This window comes from Bombus vancouverensis, chromosome 2 (genome assembly GCF_051014615.1).
Source record: "Bombus vancouverensis nearcticus chromosome 2, iyBomVanc1_principal, whole genome shotgun sequence".
Taxonomy (NCBI): Eukaryota; Metazoa; Arthropoda; class Insecta; order Hymenoptera; family Apidae; genus Bombus; species Bombus vancouverensis.
Window position 1 is genome coordinate 2,435,699 of NC_134912.1, and position 13,869 is coordinate 2,449,567.

The 13,869-nt window shown below is 39.8% G+C and overlaps 1 protein-coding gene across 4 annotated transcripts in view; it reads right to left on the reverse strand.

Moving 5' to 3' along the window:
* Window positions 1-13,869, reverse strand: part of LOC117163912 (uncharacterized) — a 30,431-nt gene that overhangs the window by 2,068 nt on the left and 14,494 nt on the right. For 3 of the 4 annotated variants that reach the window (XM_033346627.2, XM_033346625.2, XM_076627816.1), the window contains 11 exons: window positions 13,137-13,208; window positions 12,977-13,066; window positions 12,313-12,420; window positions 12,131-12,238; window positions 11,764-11,977; window positions 6,808-7,023; window positions 5,743-5,930; window positions 1,823-1,993; window positions 1,281-1,478; window positions 742-943; window positions 351-452 (listed from right to left, as the gene is read on the reverse strand). In XM_033346627.2, coding sequence (XP_033202518.2) covers window positions 351-452; window positions 742-943; window positions 1,281-1,478; window positions 1,823-1,993; window positions 5,743-5,930; window positions 6,808-7,023; window positions 11,764-11,977; window positions 12,131-12,238; window positions 12,313-12,420; window positions 12,977-13,066; window positions 13,137-13,208 — 1,669 coding nt within the window. The remainder of the gene's footprint in view (window positions 1-350; window positions 453-741; window positions 944-1,280; window positions 1,479-1,822; window positions 1,994-5,742; window positions 5,931-6,807; window positions 7,024-11,763; window positions 11,978-12,130; window positions 12,239-12,312; window positions 12,421-12,976; window positions 13,067-13,136; window positions 13,209-13,869) is intronic. The other variant, XM_033346628.2, reaches the window with a different exon arrangement.

Below are 13,869 nucleotides of genomic sequence, written 5' to 3' on the forward strand. Positions count from 1 at the left end.
TTCTGGTACTTGATCTCATCGTCTATATATTCGTCCTTAACAGCTGCATTATCCAATTCGAGGACAAAAATTCGAAATGTTTATGAAAATAATGGGACTACAAAGAGACGCTACCTTTAGCGCATATGGGACATGTTGGAAAGAATGTGAGCTACAATAAAGCCAAAAGGGAAGAACACGTATTATTAACATGTTTGAGTCGTTCTAATTCCTGGTAATTAGGGACTGTACTTTCAAAATGAAAAAAATACCAAAAATACATAGTAGGATCATTTCTACTATCACGTTCTACGGTTAAGGGATCAAATGCAGGCAAATGAGGTTGGTAACCCTTTCTCTGGGGGTTGTACCTGGGCGACCTTGTGGACCAGGTGATCCAGGACGACCTGGACGGCCTCGACCAGGTGGACCAGGTGGACCTTGCATCTGTGCTGCCATCTCAGTCATCTGTTCTGTACATGTACGTACCAATAAAATGAACAGTTATCTTCTACCTTTTTACATAAACCAACCCATATAGCTGTTTTGCTAAGAACGACCCGCGTCGTATAAGAATATTGTAGCTACAGTAATCTCGTTACTGTACTACTACAACTATACTACTATTTAATTTTGCGTGTCACGATAACACAATAATTTCGGATAAGTATACACCTAGTGGAGATAAGTAGGCTGTGTAATAAGTATCCAGCTGCTTGCCCTATAAAAATAGTATCACTAAGCAGAGTAGTAAATATCCACCTCGTAACACACTGGTACATATTTCTCGAATTTCTGACTCAATGATACTTCGGCCTGGCGGTCCTTGAACTCCTGGCATTCCTGTCTGCCCTCTAATCCCTGGCGGTCCTTGAAGTCCTGGAGCCCCATCTTTTCCTGGCATTCCCGGTAGTCCCATTTGACCCTCTGGACCTCGTTCTCCAGGAGGGCCTCTCTCACCTGGCTAATTTTTAGTAACAATGAATGTAACGACAAAGTTAAGAACTTCAAAACAATATTGTTGAAATTGATTCCAGTGACGTGTACAGTCATCTACTGACTGTTCCTTGTTAATAACAGATCGTACATATGGTCAAGAGTCCCAAGATTTTTCATATTAAATCAACTTCTAAATCATCCTACCAAACTCTGTTTTATCATTACAACACATGGACGGTATAATTATTACCACGAATGAGCTTTTAGGGGGAACAGAGTAATATGACAATGGGTTAAAGAAACAAACGAATATTTAACAATAATAGATATTTTTCATCTTAATAATCATTTGAAATACTTACTAATCCTGGAGCACCTGACGCACCTCTTGGTCCACTAACTCCTGGACTGCCGATAGTTTCCAATACGTTATTTGTACTTAACATGTCTGAAATTGTTCCTGGTGGTCCTGCTGGTCCTGGAGGACCTGGGGAACCTGGCGGACCTGGCCGCCCTTCTAATCCTGGAATACCAGCGACTCCAGGTAAACCCGGTGCACCCTAAAAAAGCATATTTCTACCTTTTTGAATTTTTTAGATCACAATGATATACTCCGTGCATCTCAATGCATAGCGCAAATGAAGTGAGAAAAATTTTATGACCCAAAGTAAAACGAAAATCAAGAATAACGAACTTGGATTGGAAGTTCCATTTTGGAGAAAATTGAAGTAAGTAAGAGCGGCAAATTGGAAAGAGATTATTCTACATGCAGAAATAAATTAAAAATGTAGAACAAAAGTTTTGTCTTATTTTGAGTTATAGGATCTCTCCTGATTCGGCTTGTATTACGAATTTTGATCCTCGATGTATTTATCCTTTTTCATAACAGGCGTAATAAACCTACGACACTCCCAGGTAAACCGCGTGGTCCAACAGGACCTTGTTCTCCTTGTTGACCTCTGTCGCCTTTTTCTGCAGATCGTCCATCGAGTCCTGGTAGTCCTGGTTTACCAATAGCACCTTCGATTCCTCGAGGGCCTGGGGTACCTGGTTCTCCAGGTAAGCCAGGTGAACCCTATAAAAATTAAATTAGTATTCTAATTCGTTATTCAGATTAAAATTAAACTAAATTTCAAATTGTCTATTTACATAATAAGAATCAAAAGAAATTTGAAATACGATAAGGAGCTCAATTTTTTCAACATCTTACATTCGAATGTTCGATTATACGAACAGTTTTGCAGTTCTTAAAATCGATTTGTTCGATCGTTCGCGGAGAGACGCGATCGCGAGAAAGCGCGCCAACGGGAGTCATAAATTCCCATTACGATTATATAATCGACACCACGAAGTGATCGATCCCCTATTTCGTTTAGGATAATAAAGGTAGTTGAACTGATCATAACACTGGAGTAACAGGTTACAATGTAACACTTTATTCCAACAACATAGACGTAGACAGTTATGCTCGGTGCGTATAGATATAAGTTTGAGGTGCGATAGTAGTGGGTGATAGGTGGTGCTGCTGGTGTGCATAGGTGGTGTTGTGGTGTTATTGCTACTGCTGGTGTAGAGGTCGAAACAGGTTCTGCTGCTGGTATAGATGTCGCTGATGGGGTACTGCTGCTTTTTCTCCTCATTTAGATGTCATGGAAGAAAAATCGGACTACGGGTGCCAGGATTTGAACCCGGGTCCCGAACGTTCGTAACCAAAAGTGCTAACCACTGCGCCGCCGTCGTCCAGTCATAGTTACTGTCGAGTGCCGCCACGAGTTAAATAGATGACTGATCTAAGGGTGGAAAACCAGTCAAGAGATGTTGACTGATCTGAGGATAACAAACCAGACAAGTTAGGTGACGATGCTGCCACAAAGGAAAACTATTGCTGGTTGTGTAGCGGCACTCGACACCAACTAGTGTCGGACGACAGCAGCGCAGTAGTTAGCGCCTTAGGTTAAGAACGTTCGGGACCCGGGTCCAAATCCCGGCGACCGAAGTCCGATTTTTCTTTCCACGACATCTCAATTAGAAGAAAAGCAGCCAGTACCCCGGTAGCGACATCTACACCAACAGAGTAGCACTATCACCACTTTTTTTTTTTTTTTTTTTTTCGTGGAGGAAACCTTCATAGGCGCCCCGCGCCCTCCGGAGAGGGCGCTGGGTAGTGTCGGATTCGTACCGGCTAAAACCTCCACGGTGGCCTGTCCTGACGCCTGAGTCGAGATGCACCCGGGATCTCTCCCGAATTACTACCGGTTACCCCCGGGCGTCTATCTCTCCTTTCGTCGAAGGGAGGCGTCCTGCTCTTCTTGGGCCGCTAGGGGGGGACCACGCCCCCTAGCGCCTCGCTCCTGCTGCGACATCCTGGGGACCCCGTCCCCTGACGTCTCTTCCTGGTTTCTTCTCGCTCCTACGGCGGCCGCGGCGGCGCCGGTGGCGGCGTCGCGCCCTTGTGGCGCGTTGTATTCCTAGGCCGCTGCGATGTCCTGGACGGGTCGCGAGCTCGTTCCCTGATTCTTTCCGCCCGCTCCTTCGCCAGCATGACCTGCTCGCAGTAGGAGCGGACAGCGGTGTACTCCTGGCGCCCTCTGAGCATGGCCGCGACGACCGCTTCGGGGGCTAAGCTCTCGCCGATTTCGAGCCGTAGGACGCGTCGTGGTTCCGCCCACGCCGGACAGAACTCCAGCGTGTGTTGCGCCGTGTCCTCCTCTTCCTTGCAGTGGTGACAGACGGACGTCGCCTCTCGCCGAATCCTTAGCAGGTACTCGCCGAACACTCCGTGGCCGGTGAGCACCTGCGTCATCCTGAAGCACTATCACCACTAACAAACTACTAACTACTACACCTCAGTTGCCTCACCACCGGTCGCTTGCGGATGAAATGACCATGACCATTGAACATGAGAAAAACCCGAGCTTCCCATTTCTTACCTGATGGAGCAATAACCATAAAGAACGTCTCGACTTGAATATATTTTATAACAATTAACACGATGACTGCCACGACACCAGTATTCGGGTGTCAGCAAAATTTCTGGTCGGGCCGCGTAACCCATATTCGGGTGTCGCTTATTTCACTACTTGCGAAGGATCGTCGTTGATATTTGAAAAGATATTCCATAATAATAAAACTGTTGAATTGTTATAAAAATAATACGAAAATGGTTTATTAAAAAAGTTATTTAGAATGTAAAACTTTAAAGCATTCTATACATAGCTGAGGTTGGTCGGGACAATTTGGACAATAAGTTGTTGTATTCTTCAAATTCTTTTGTGCCTTTGTTCGGTCCATTCGACGTCTTTTATTTGCATAACATAGTTTGCATACGCGTCTAATGCTTCTTCCGGAATCATTTTTCCGAACGGCGATATTATGCTGACTCCGTCGAAGACAAGGATTTTTTGTATTTTCAGACAACCCTAATAATTTTGCAACTAATAATTGTCTAAATATTCTGATATTTATATTCTTCCTTGTTGCAATTTTGTAAACCATCAAAGCGTTTACAATAGAAATTCCCAGAAGGAATTGAATGCCAAACTTTCTGTACCATTTGATTCCTTTTCTAATTGTGGTGGCATAAGAAACCATTTGTTCGGAGTAATCTATACCACACTTTCCTTCATTATATTCAACAACAGCTAGTGGTTTTAATGTTGCGAACAAACGAAACGTGAGATCATTCATGAGACCACCGCTTGAGCGACTCGCATTACTAAAATATCGATGGGAGCACCTAGTAGAGAACGCTTGGTACTGCTGCATGCGTGGCCTGACGGAGATTTCTTTGAAAATACGCGTGGCAGTCAACGAATTAAGGGCCCTAACGGTAAAATACAAATGCTTAGTTTCATGACAGTTCCTTATGTGGCGGATCGGTATCAACAGGACGCCGACAGGTCGAGGCATCAACGCGGCGCAACACCTCCCGGGCGATCCGCGGGTACCAACCGCCAACACTAGAGGGCTACGACGACAACGAGTCTGTCTGTCTAACTCGCTAGCGGTCGAATATACGAGCGATTGATATAAATACCGCACCTAGCGAGACTCCCTCTACGTCTAAGGCAGGGACTACCGGACATAGCCTTACTGACGAGTCCACCGGTAGTCCCGGGACGAAACGCACAACTCTCGCTCTCTTTTCATCCGCCACACTTAGGATTATTACGATCTGACTAATTATATTTACACAGTTAGTGGCCGCCTCGACCGAGGGATGGATACTGGGTGTTGCGTCGTGCAACACTCCATCTGGACTCGGCCATACACCGCGGGCCAGACTAGCAACTTTCTATCGAGCGCAGCTAAGACCCTTCCTAGTCCACCAACCTTCGTTTAACCAATTAACAACAAATCCGATGGTCCCGTGCGCTAGACACACCCATCCTTAGCTTTCCTCCGCTACAGCATCGTCACCGAACATCACTGATTCTTCAACCTTCAAACAATTCAATCTACAACATCCTTCGACCGGGTCTACACCCGAAGATCAGTCACTCACTTATCTTATACATACGCACTAGCGTAACTATCTTCTTCACAAAGTTGTTGGAATAAACTGTCATTCACACCTTGTTACATCAGTGTCATATTCAATTAACCACCTCTATTATCCTAATCGAAATAGGGGATCGATCATTTCGTGGCGGCAATTATCTAATCGTGACGGGAATTTACGACTCCCGTTGGCGTGCTTCCTCGCGATCGCGTCTCTCTGCGAGTGGTCGAAACACTGAGTTAGATAAAGAGTCACCGGACGTAATACGATTGTTGAAGAATTAAATTCGGCATTCAAATCTGAAGTCGAATATATAAATTTACCTGTAATCCTGGAGGTCCTAGAGAACCAGGAGCGCCATCCTTTCCTTGCAAACCTGGAAGACCCGGTGGACCAACAGGACCAGGTTCTCCTTTCACTCCTGGCAAACCATCTTCTCCTGGTGAACCAGGGGGACCTTCAGGACCAGGTGGTCCTGGTAGAATGGAACCGACCATAGAACCTGGCAAACCTGAATAAATAAATTAAACGTATTAAAGATTTTGATACCAAGATATATGTAGTGGCACTCGACGCCAACTAATGTCGGACGACGGCAGCGCAGTGGTTAGCGCCTTAGATTACGAACGTTCGGGACCGGGGTCCAAATCCCGGCGACCGGAGTCCGACTTTTCTTTTCACGACATCTAAATTAGGAGAAAAAGCAGCAGTACCCCATCAGCGACATCTATAGCAGCAGCAGAACCTATTTCGACCTCTACACCAGCAGTAGCAATATCACCACAACTACTACAATCATAACACCTCAAATTGGTGACCCCGACGTGATCGACAGCGAAAAGAGGTGTGTGACCGTAATAGCGCTACCGAGACTTCCATCATCGCGAATCTAAGACTGTGGCAATCTGGACCTACCGCTACGACGAACACGGACGGCCCTTCCGTCTTCAGCAAACCTCGACGCCTCACCGCCGACCCACGCAAGCAGGTGACAGGATACGAGACGATGACCAAGCCAGGAGTGATGTAGCCAGTGCAAAGTCCATGGGCATCACCACCAGCACGTCAAACTAAAAAGAGGAGGAACAGGGGCCTACGACCATACGCGGAACGCCCCGCACCATACAGACAGGTATTCACCGCCAGATCGAAGACTTCGCGCAACATCTCCATGAATTTGACAACAAACGGCTGACGTTTTGCCACACATTGACGTTTTTACACGCTAAACCTCCTAATATTTCTAATTATTTTCAACGAACCGCATATCCTGAGGTCATAATGATTTGATATTATATGTTACAGATGACAGACATTACATGCGTCATTGAGAAATTAAAGATAACACGCCTGGGTTATCTTTTTGACGAGGAGTGTATATAACTTACCATCACGGCCTGGTTCTCCAGCTTCTCCTTTTTGGCCCTGAATTCCGGGTGATCCTTGCGCACCAGCTTCACCACGAAGACCTTGCAATCCCTGAGGACCTGGTACTCCCGGAAATCCTATTTCTCCTTTAGGTCCAGGGAAGCCAGGAAGTCCTGACCTTCCTTCTGAACCAGGAGACCCGTCTTGCCCTGGGGAACCTCGTTCTCCTGGCTCACCTTAACATATTTTACATCGATTATGTAGAAATATGTCTTTTCCATACCATCACCTGACCAGCTCTTAATTTCATACATTACCTGCAATAATTTTGCTGTGCGTTTCATGTCAAACCATTAAAGGAATTTATCCTTCGATGGTGAGAATTAAAAAGGGAAGTTCAAAAGATTATCCAAACGTTTGTACTAATTGCTAGGATTTACTACTAACCATCAGTTATTAACTATTCATTTAACTTTAGATTTAAAGTATAAAATCAAAATTTAGATTTAGAATTGGATTTAGGAGTAGGTTTGGACTTAGTTTTATTTCTAAAACTTACAATTACTACAAATAAGTAGGATACTAACATTAATTGTTAATTTATCATCAAACGTTTAAACTAGATCATTTACTAACGAAGGATTAAAATGCTCACGATTAGATATACGTTAAGAGTTGTTACATAGACACTTCTATCACGAGAGCGGCATACATTTAGCAATTAATAAAAGGAATGGTTTACGGGTATTACGGCAGATTGCAACAAATTGATTTACAATCGCTTCGAATAGCTGTATTTAGGTCGACGCGACGTCAATATGCATGTTAATATATTGTTTTCATTTCACCCATCAAAGAATACTAGGATTTTAACTTTTGATAATAATGATGCTTTGCGATATCAGTATTGAAATTACAAAGTCCAAAAAGAAGAATCGACAAGGACAAAATATTTACTATGTATTTTAACTTTCAACAATAATTTCTCCAGAACGTGAGCTTCAAATATGGGCTATATGTGATATTCATATATAGCAAGCATTAGGTGTATACAGATAACACTATAAATGTCTAATTTATAATTTATAAATAGATCGCGTATTTTTATACATTTATGAAGAATTTTAAAAGCACAAAAGTGCATAGGATGCAAATAAGGTACAAAAATGTATAGAATTTCTAAAGTAGAATGATCGTTATAATAATTAGTAGATGTAGTAAGTCTTTTTTAATTCAATTACTTCAGCTATGTTTATGATAATATAAATTTACGTAAATTTCGTATATTTATAAGAGAAGAAGGAAAAAGAAGAAAAGAGTAAAATAGAATAAGTGGAAATACGTTGGTTGGATAGTTGAAACCATTACAACGATTGCTCTCGACCTTTAAATATGAGGCTGACATACTTTATTAGGAGGAATTATTCCTTCAAAAGTGTCAATAACCTTTGGTAACATTATGATTAGCACATTAACAGATTCAAAGGGTTCGTTATTCATTTACAACGGAGAATCAGCGTACACTCCTCGCCAAAAAGATAACCCAGGTGTGTTATCTTTAATTTCTCAATGACGCGTGCAAAATTTTTCGTCTGTAACGCATAATATCAAAACATTAGCTCAGGATATGAAGTTCGTTGAAAATAATTAAAAATCTTATGAGGTTTAGTGTGTAACAAAAAAAAAAATTTTATTTTAAGAACGAAATGATAGCACATGTACGATAAGAAAATAATAATCAACATAAATTGTAACTAACAATAATTACTTATCAAACATATATACTTATTTAATAATGCGTACATCTCCCTTTATTTTCTATTACTTCTATTGTACGATGTGCTATCGATTTATATAGTTTCTGGATATAATCTTGACTTAACGTATCCCATTCGCGTACAATTGCATTTTTTAATTCTTGTACGTGTTGATACTGCTTTTCATTCGCGTATACACCGTAAACAAGTTCTGTCCAGCAATTTTCAATAATATTAAGTTCCGGAAAGCGTGCAGGCCACGGCAAAATAGATATACTATTTCCATTAAAATATGATTGGATCAATCTTGATGTGTGTACAGGTGCATTATCTTGTTGAAAGACGTAATCAGGTCCAGAAATGCGTTCTGTATGATCATTTATTTGTCCTTTGATTAAATTTATGTATCGGACACTATTCATTTTCCCAACGATGAATTTCATACTTGTCTTACTGAAATAACCGATACCGGCCCAAACCATCACGCTACCTCATCCCATTTGTCGTCGAATTGCTGACATTGTCTCTTTTCTTGTGTCATAAAAATAATATTGGAACCCATCAGAACCATCCAAGTTGAATCTTTTTCGTCTGAAAATAGTACCCTTCTTCATTTCTTTTTCCAACGCATTCTTTCTTTTGCAAAGCGTAAACGTTCTGCTTTGTGCTTCGTTGTTAACGAAAGTTTCTTTTTCAATTTTAGCCTCTTAATATCTTTGTAAGATAGTAGAACTCGACGAACACTTGAAACACTGACACTAACACTACATTTTTCCATTATTTGCTTCGTTGTTAATTGCGAGTTGGAAGCTACACGCAAAATTGCTCGCTTATCACGATCGGATAACGATGGCGACCAGTACTTCTCTTTTTGCTATAATCCTCAACATTTTTTAAGAAATTGTGTATTACTCTACGACTTCATCTTATTACTTTCGATATTTTTGCTACTGAGAACTGTTGTTGTTTCAGTTCAAGAACTTGCTTTTTTCAGACCCGTGTAATTTTTTTCCGCGTCCCACATACTTACAAATTTATATAATATTGTACTGTAATATTTACTCGTTGATAGATTATGAACTATTGAGCAATTTCTAAACACATTAACAGAGTGTGTTATCATTTCGACCTTAGTATGGAATAGTTTTTGTTTGTTACACACTAAACCTCATAATATTCCTAATTATTTTCAACGAACCGCATATCCTGAGCTCATAATGATTTGATATTATACGTTACAGATGAAAAACTTTACATACGTTATTGAGAAATTAAAGATAACACGACTGGGTTATCTTTTTGACGAGGAGTGTAGAAGTTATAATCACCCATATCTATATCTTCCTAAGAAACAAAGTTTAATTGCTATAAAATGTTCATTTTTGTATCATAAATTATATTAAATCAAAATAATCATTACCAAATATTTTTTATTAGTCAATATTATTTTACTTAACACTAGAAGAGAGTTTCAAAAAGCAAGTTATAATTATCTGTAATGTATATATACAGGGTGGTTGGTAACTGGTGGTACAAGCGGAAAGAGGGTGATTCTACGCGAAAAAAGAAGTCGAAAATATAGAATAAAAATTTTTCGTTTGAGGCTTTGTTTTCGAGAAAATCGACTTTGAATTTTCGCTCGGTACGCGTGCACTTTATTAAGTCTCGTTATAACGGATCTCACTGTAGATCGTTGTCTCGATGGAAAAATTAAAAAAAAAAGAAAAAAAACCGCTTTTTTTACGTGGGGAAATCCGGCGGATTTTTATCGGCTAAAACCCCACGGGCGAGCCTAGGTGTAAGTTCAGCAACGAGTGAAACCGTATCTCCGGGGGTACTTCCCAAACACTCATAGAAAGCACAACAACATAGTAGGCAAGGGGGGTCGGGAAACCCACTTGCCCGTTGTATATACTTCTAAGATGATATTTGGTTTTCCACCTTGGCTTGCCCAGGAGTGGGTCTCGAACTCGCGACATATTACTACCGCATACGCCCTTTACGAGCGTAGCTAGCGAACCCGCCGAGTATTTACTAGTTGTTGACACATTATGTTCATCAAGTTGTCCTTATACTCTGGTATAAGAAAACTCTGGTCTTCAGTGTTGCTACAACGAACACGTGTTTTACAGCTGATAAGATAATAAAATATAGAATATATAGAATAGAAAATATAGAATAAAAATTTTTCGTTTGAGGCTTTGTTTTCGAGAAAATCGACTTTGAATTTTCGCTCGGTACGCGTGCACTTTATCACGTCTCGTCATAACGGAGCGTTGTCTCGATGGAAAAATTTAAAAAATGGTGGCTCGTACCGCCAGTTACCAACCACCCTGTATATTGTATACGGAAGTTTTGAAAAGAGTGTGAAGAACTTCCAGGTAATTGTAAGAAAATGTCGAATATCCTTCAAACGGAAGTATATTTACATTAAATTTAAGTAAAAACTGTAAAGAATATACAAAGAGTACGTAGACAAGCACTCAAAAAATCCCTGCTCTTATATGTGGGAAAGTATGTTAACGTGGCAAAGGTATGTGAACTCACCAGTAAGTTTAACAAAGATAGAATGTTCCTGTTGCATTGATCTCTGACAGTTAGAGAAATTTTGACGATCCACGAAAACAGAGTGATACCTGTGTCAATACGTCTATATGTTCGAGTCCAGTCCATACAATACTGCCAAAACTGTTCAGATTCAAGTTCGTCGACCGGCGTCAAGCGACAAAAACAATGTTAGCTAACCGAAAATAGAATATACTTTGTCTATTTATGAGGTACCGACTAAAGAAATAAATTCAATCATGAAGAAGCGATAAAACAAATGAATTTAAATCTATTCCCCCATGCATATATATATCCATCCATATATATTTTTAATTCATTTTTATAAAACGTTCATTTTCGTAATATAAATTATTTTAAGCAAAAATATTTGTCACCAAATATGCAGATGTTCTTTGTTGAAGAGAGTAGTAATTAACTATTTTACGCTCACTACCAGAACAATAATGTGTTTAACGATGAATCAGCGCGTACACGTAGATACACAACTCCACGCGATTTTCTAACAAGATTAAATTAGTTTACGCGGATGTTCAAGGATTACTTATCGGATAAATCTACGTAATGGTATTTAACGCTAACGTTTAACATTTGACACGACCACACTAATCCTTGAAAGAAAAAAAAGGTTAAAAATAGATGTCGAACCATTACCTTTTTCACCTTGTTTCCCTTCGTCGCCGCGTTCTCCTTGTTCGCCCTTCGAACCTTTTTGACCTGGATATCCCGGAGACCCTGGTGGGCCTACAAATTTTGGTATAGCGTCGCGATAGTCACTGATCTTTCCTGGTGGACCTGGAGGACCTGGATAACCTTGTGGTCCCGGGAGACCTTGATCTCCTTTCAACCCTGGAAATCCCATGTCCCCCTATAAAAAACAAATTGAATGTAAATATCATAATACTCACACTCAGTGACTCAGGATCAAATGGCACCCACTGTAAATGTATCCTAATTCCAATGATCTCTCAAAATGTCTTGTAATAATGTTTATCTTACATTATAAAAATAATAATCTCACTCTTTCGCCATTTTCTCCTTTTGCTCCAGGTAGTCCAATTGGCCCAATAGATCCTTTAGGACCTGGATTTCCGGGAAATCCACGTGCACCAGTGAATCCTTGTGGTCCCTAGTAAGTATCGTAATGTCGTAAAGTAGGATAAATAAAAAAACATAAATAAGATTGTATTTATAGGAACGCACTACTTTGCCTTGCTCTCCAGGTGACCCGCGTAAACCCGGCTGTCCAGGTAAGCCGGGTTCTCCGATAGGGCCAGGTGGTCCGGGCAATCCAGTTAAACCAGGTAAACCCTAAATAAATATTATATTAGATAGATTGATTGTATTGATATTAGATAATTTCCACTTTAGGAAGAAATAAGCATTTGGTAGGACTTTAAATTTTAGATGAAGATGATAATCAGTGTTTCTAAAATATTTAGAATAGTTAGATAGGAAGAATGTATATGTAATTCCTAAATCAAATAAAAAAGCTGTTTAGACAGTATGGAATTAGCCAAGAGTTCGTTGTATTTTAAAGTTTCTCTCATATAAAACACAGAAAATCTGACTCATCGTTTCTTCGCTATAGTCTCATTTAGGACTATGTATACTTTAATCTTTTGTTGCATTTACTTTCTTTGAACAATATAACAAAAGATATCTCCATTTATCTAAAAATAGTTTTAATAGTATTATCTTATACTTAATCTTATGGAAGGTATTAAAGAAGATTTTTAAATCAAGTTAGCATTTAATATTAAAAGATCTGATTCATATATGAACTTTATGTAAATGTATTACTTGGACAATATCAAGTGTCAAATCAGACTGAAATATTTATCACTAAAGAGAAGCCCTGACTCACATTAGTGCCATTAATTCCCGGTGGTCCCTGTGGACAGATAATTTCGCAGCCAGGTCTTCTCTGAGGTAATAAAGGGCTGCTAAGGCTCTTCTGCAATTACGTTAATTACAACCGTGGGATCTTAATGGATTGCGAAGTTGCGTAATATATATAGACTTACCGGCAGTTCCTCACAGGTCTCTCTCTCTGGCCTCGTAGGATCGCAATTTAAAACCATCCACTGAATATCGATCTGGAGACATATTTTCAAGAAGAAGCGAATATTACGTTAAGAGCAAGAAGTAGAAACGCGAATAGACGAACACTTGAAATGAGCTTTTTACTCTACCCTTTAAAATGGCATTTTAAAAAGAAAGCCCAAGAACCTTCTTTGTAAAAAGAAACTCTATCAGAGACAATACGTTACTTATTAATTTTGATTTGTATTTATTCATGGAATTGAGGTGATATTTGAAAAAACATCTTGCACTCTATACTTTAAGATGGCTCGTTAGAAAGCAGTTTGGAAATCTCCTCGCAAAAAGACGCTCTGTAGGAAATAATATATTATTCTTCTAGAACATTCTACTTGAAAGTCAAATAAAAATTTCGCTATCGTACTAAATCATTTGTTATAGTATTTATTAATTCTGATTCATATCATGAAATCAGTACCGCTAACGATATTCGGAAAGCATTTTGCATTTTATATTTTACAATGGTGGTCTTGGAAAAAATGTACTTCATAAAACGAACTTTTATGTAATCTTTAAAGCGTATTATTAAAAAATCGATTACTTTATCAACATGCTACGTTATTTACAGTTTACGGTTTATTTCTAGTTTTTGACGTTCCGACACGAAATTGGTCTAATAATGCGTTCATTATGTTTTGCCGTACGCGTTGCGCTTCT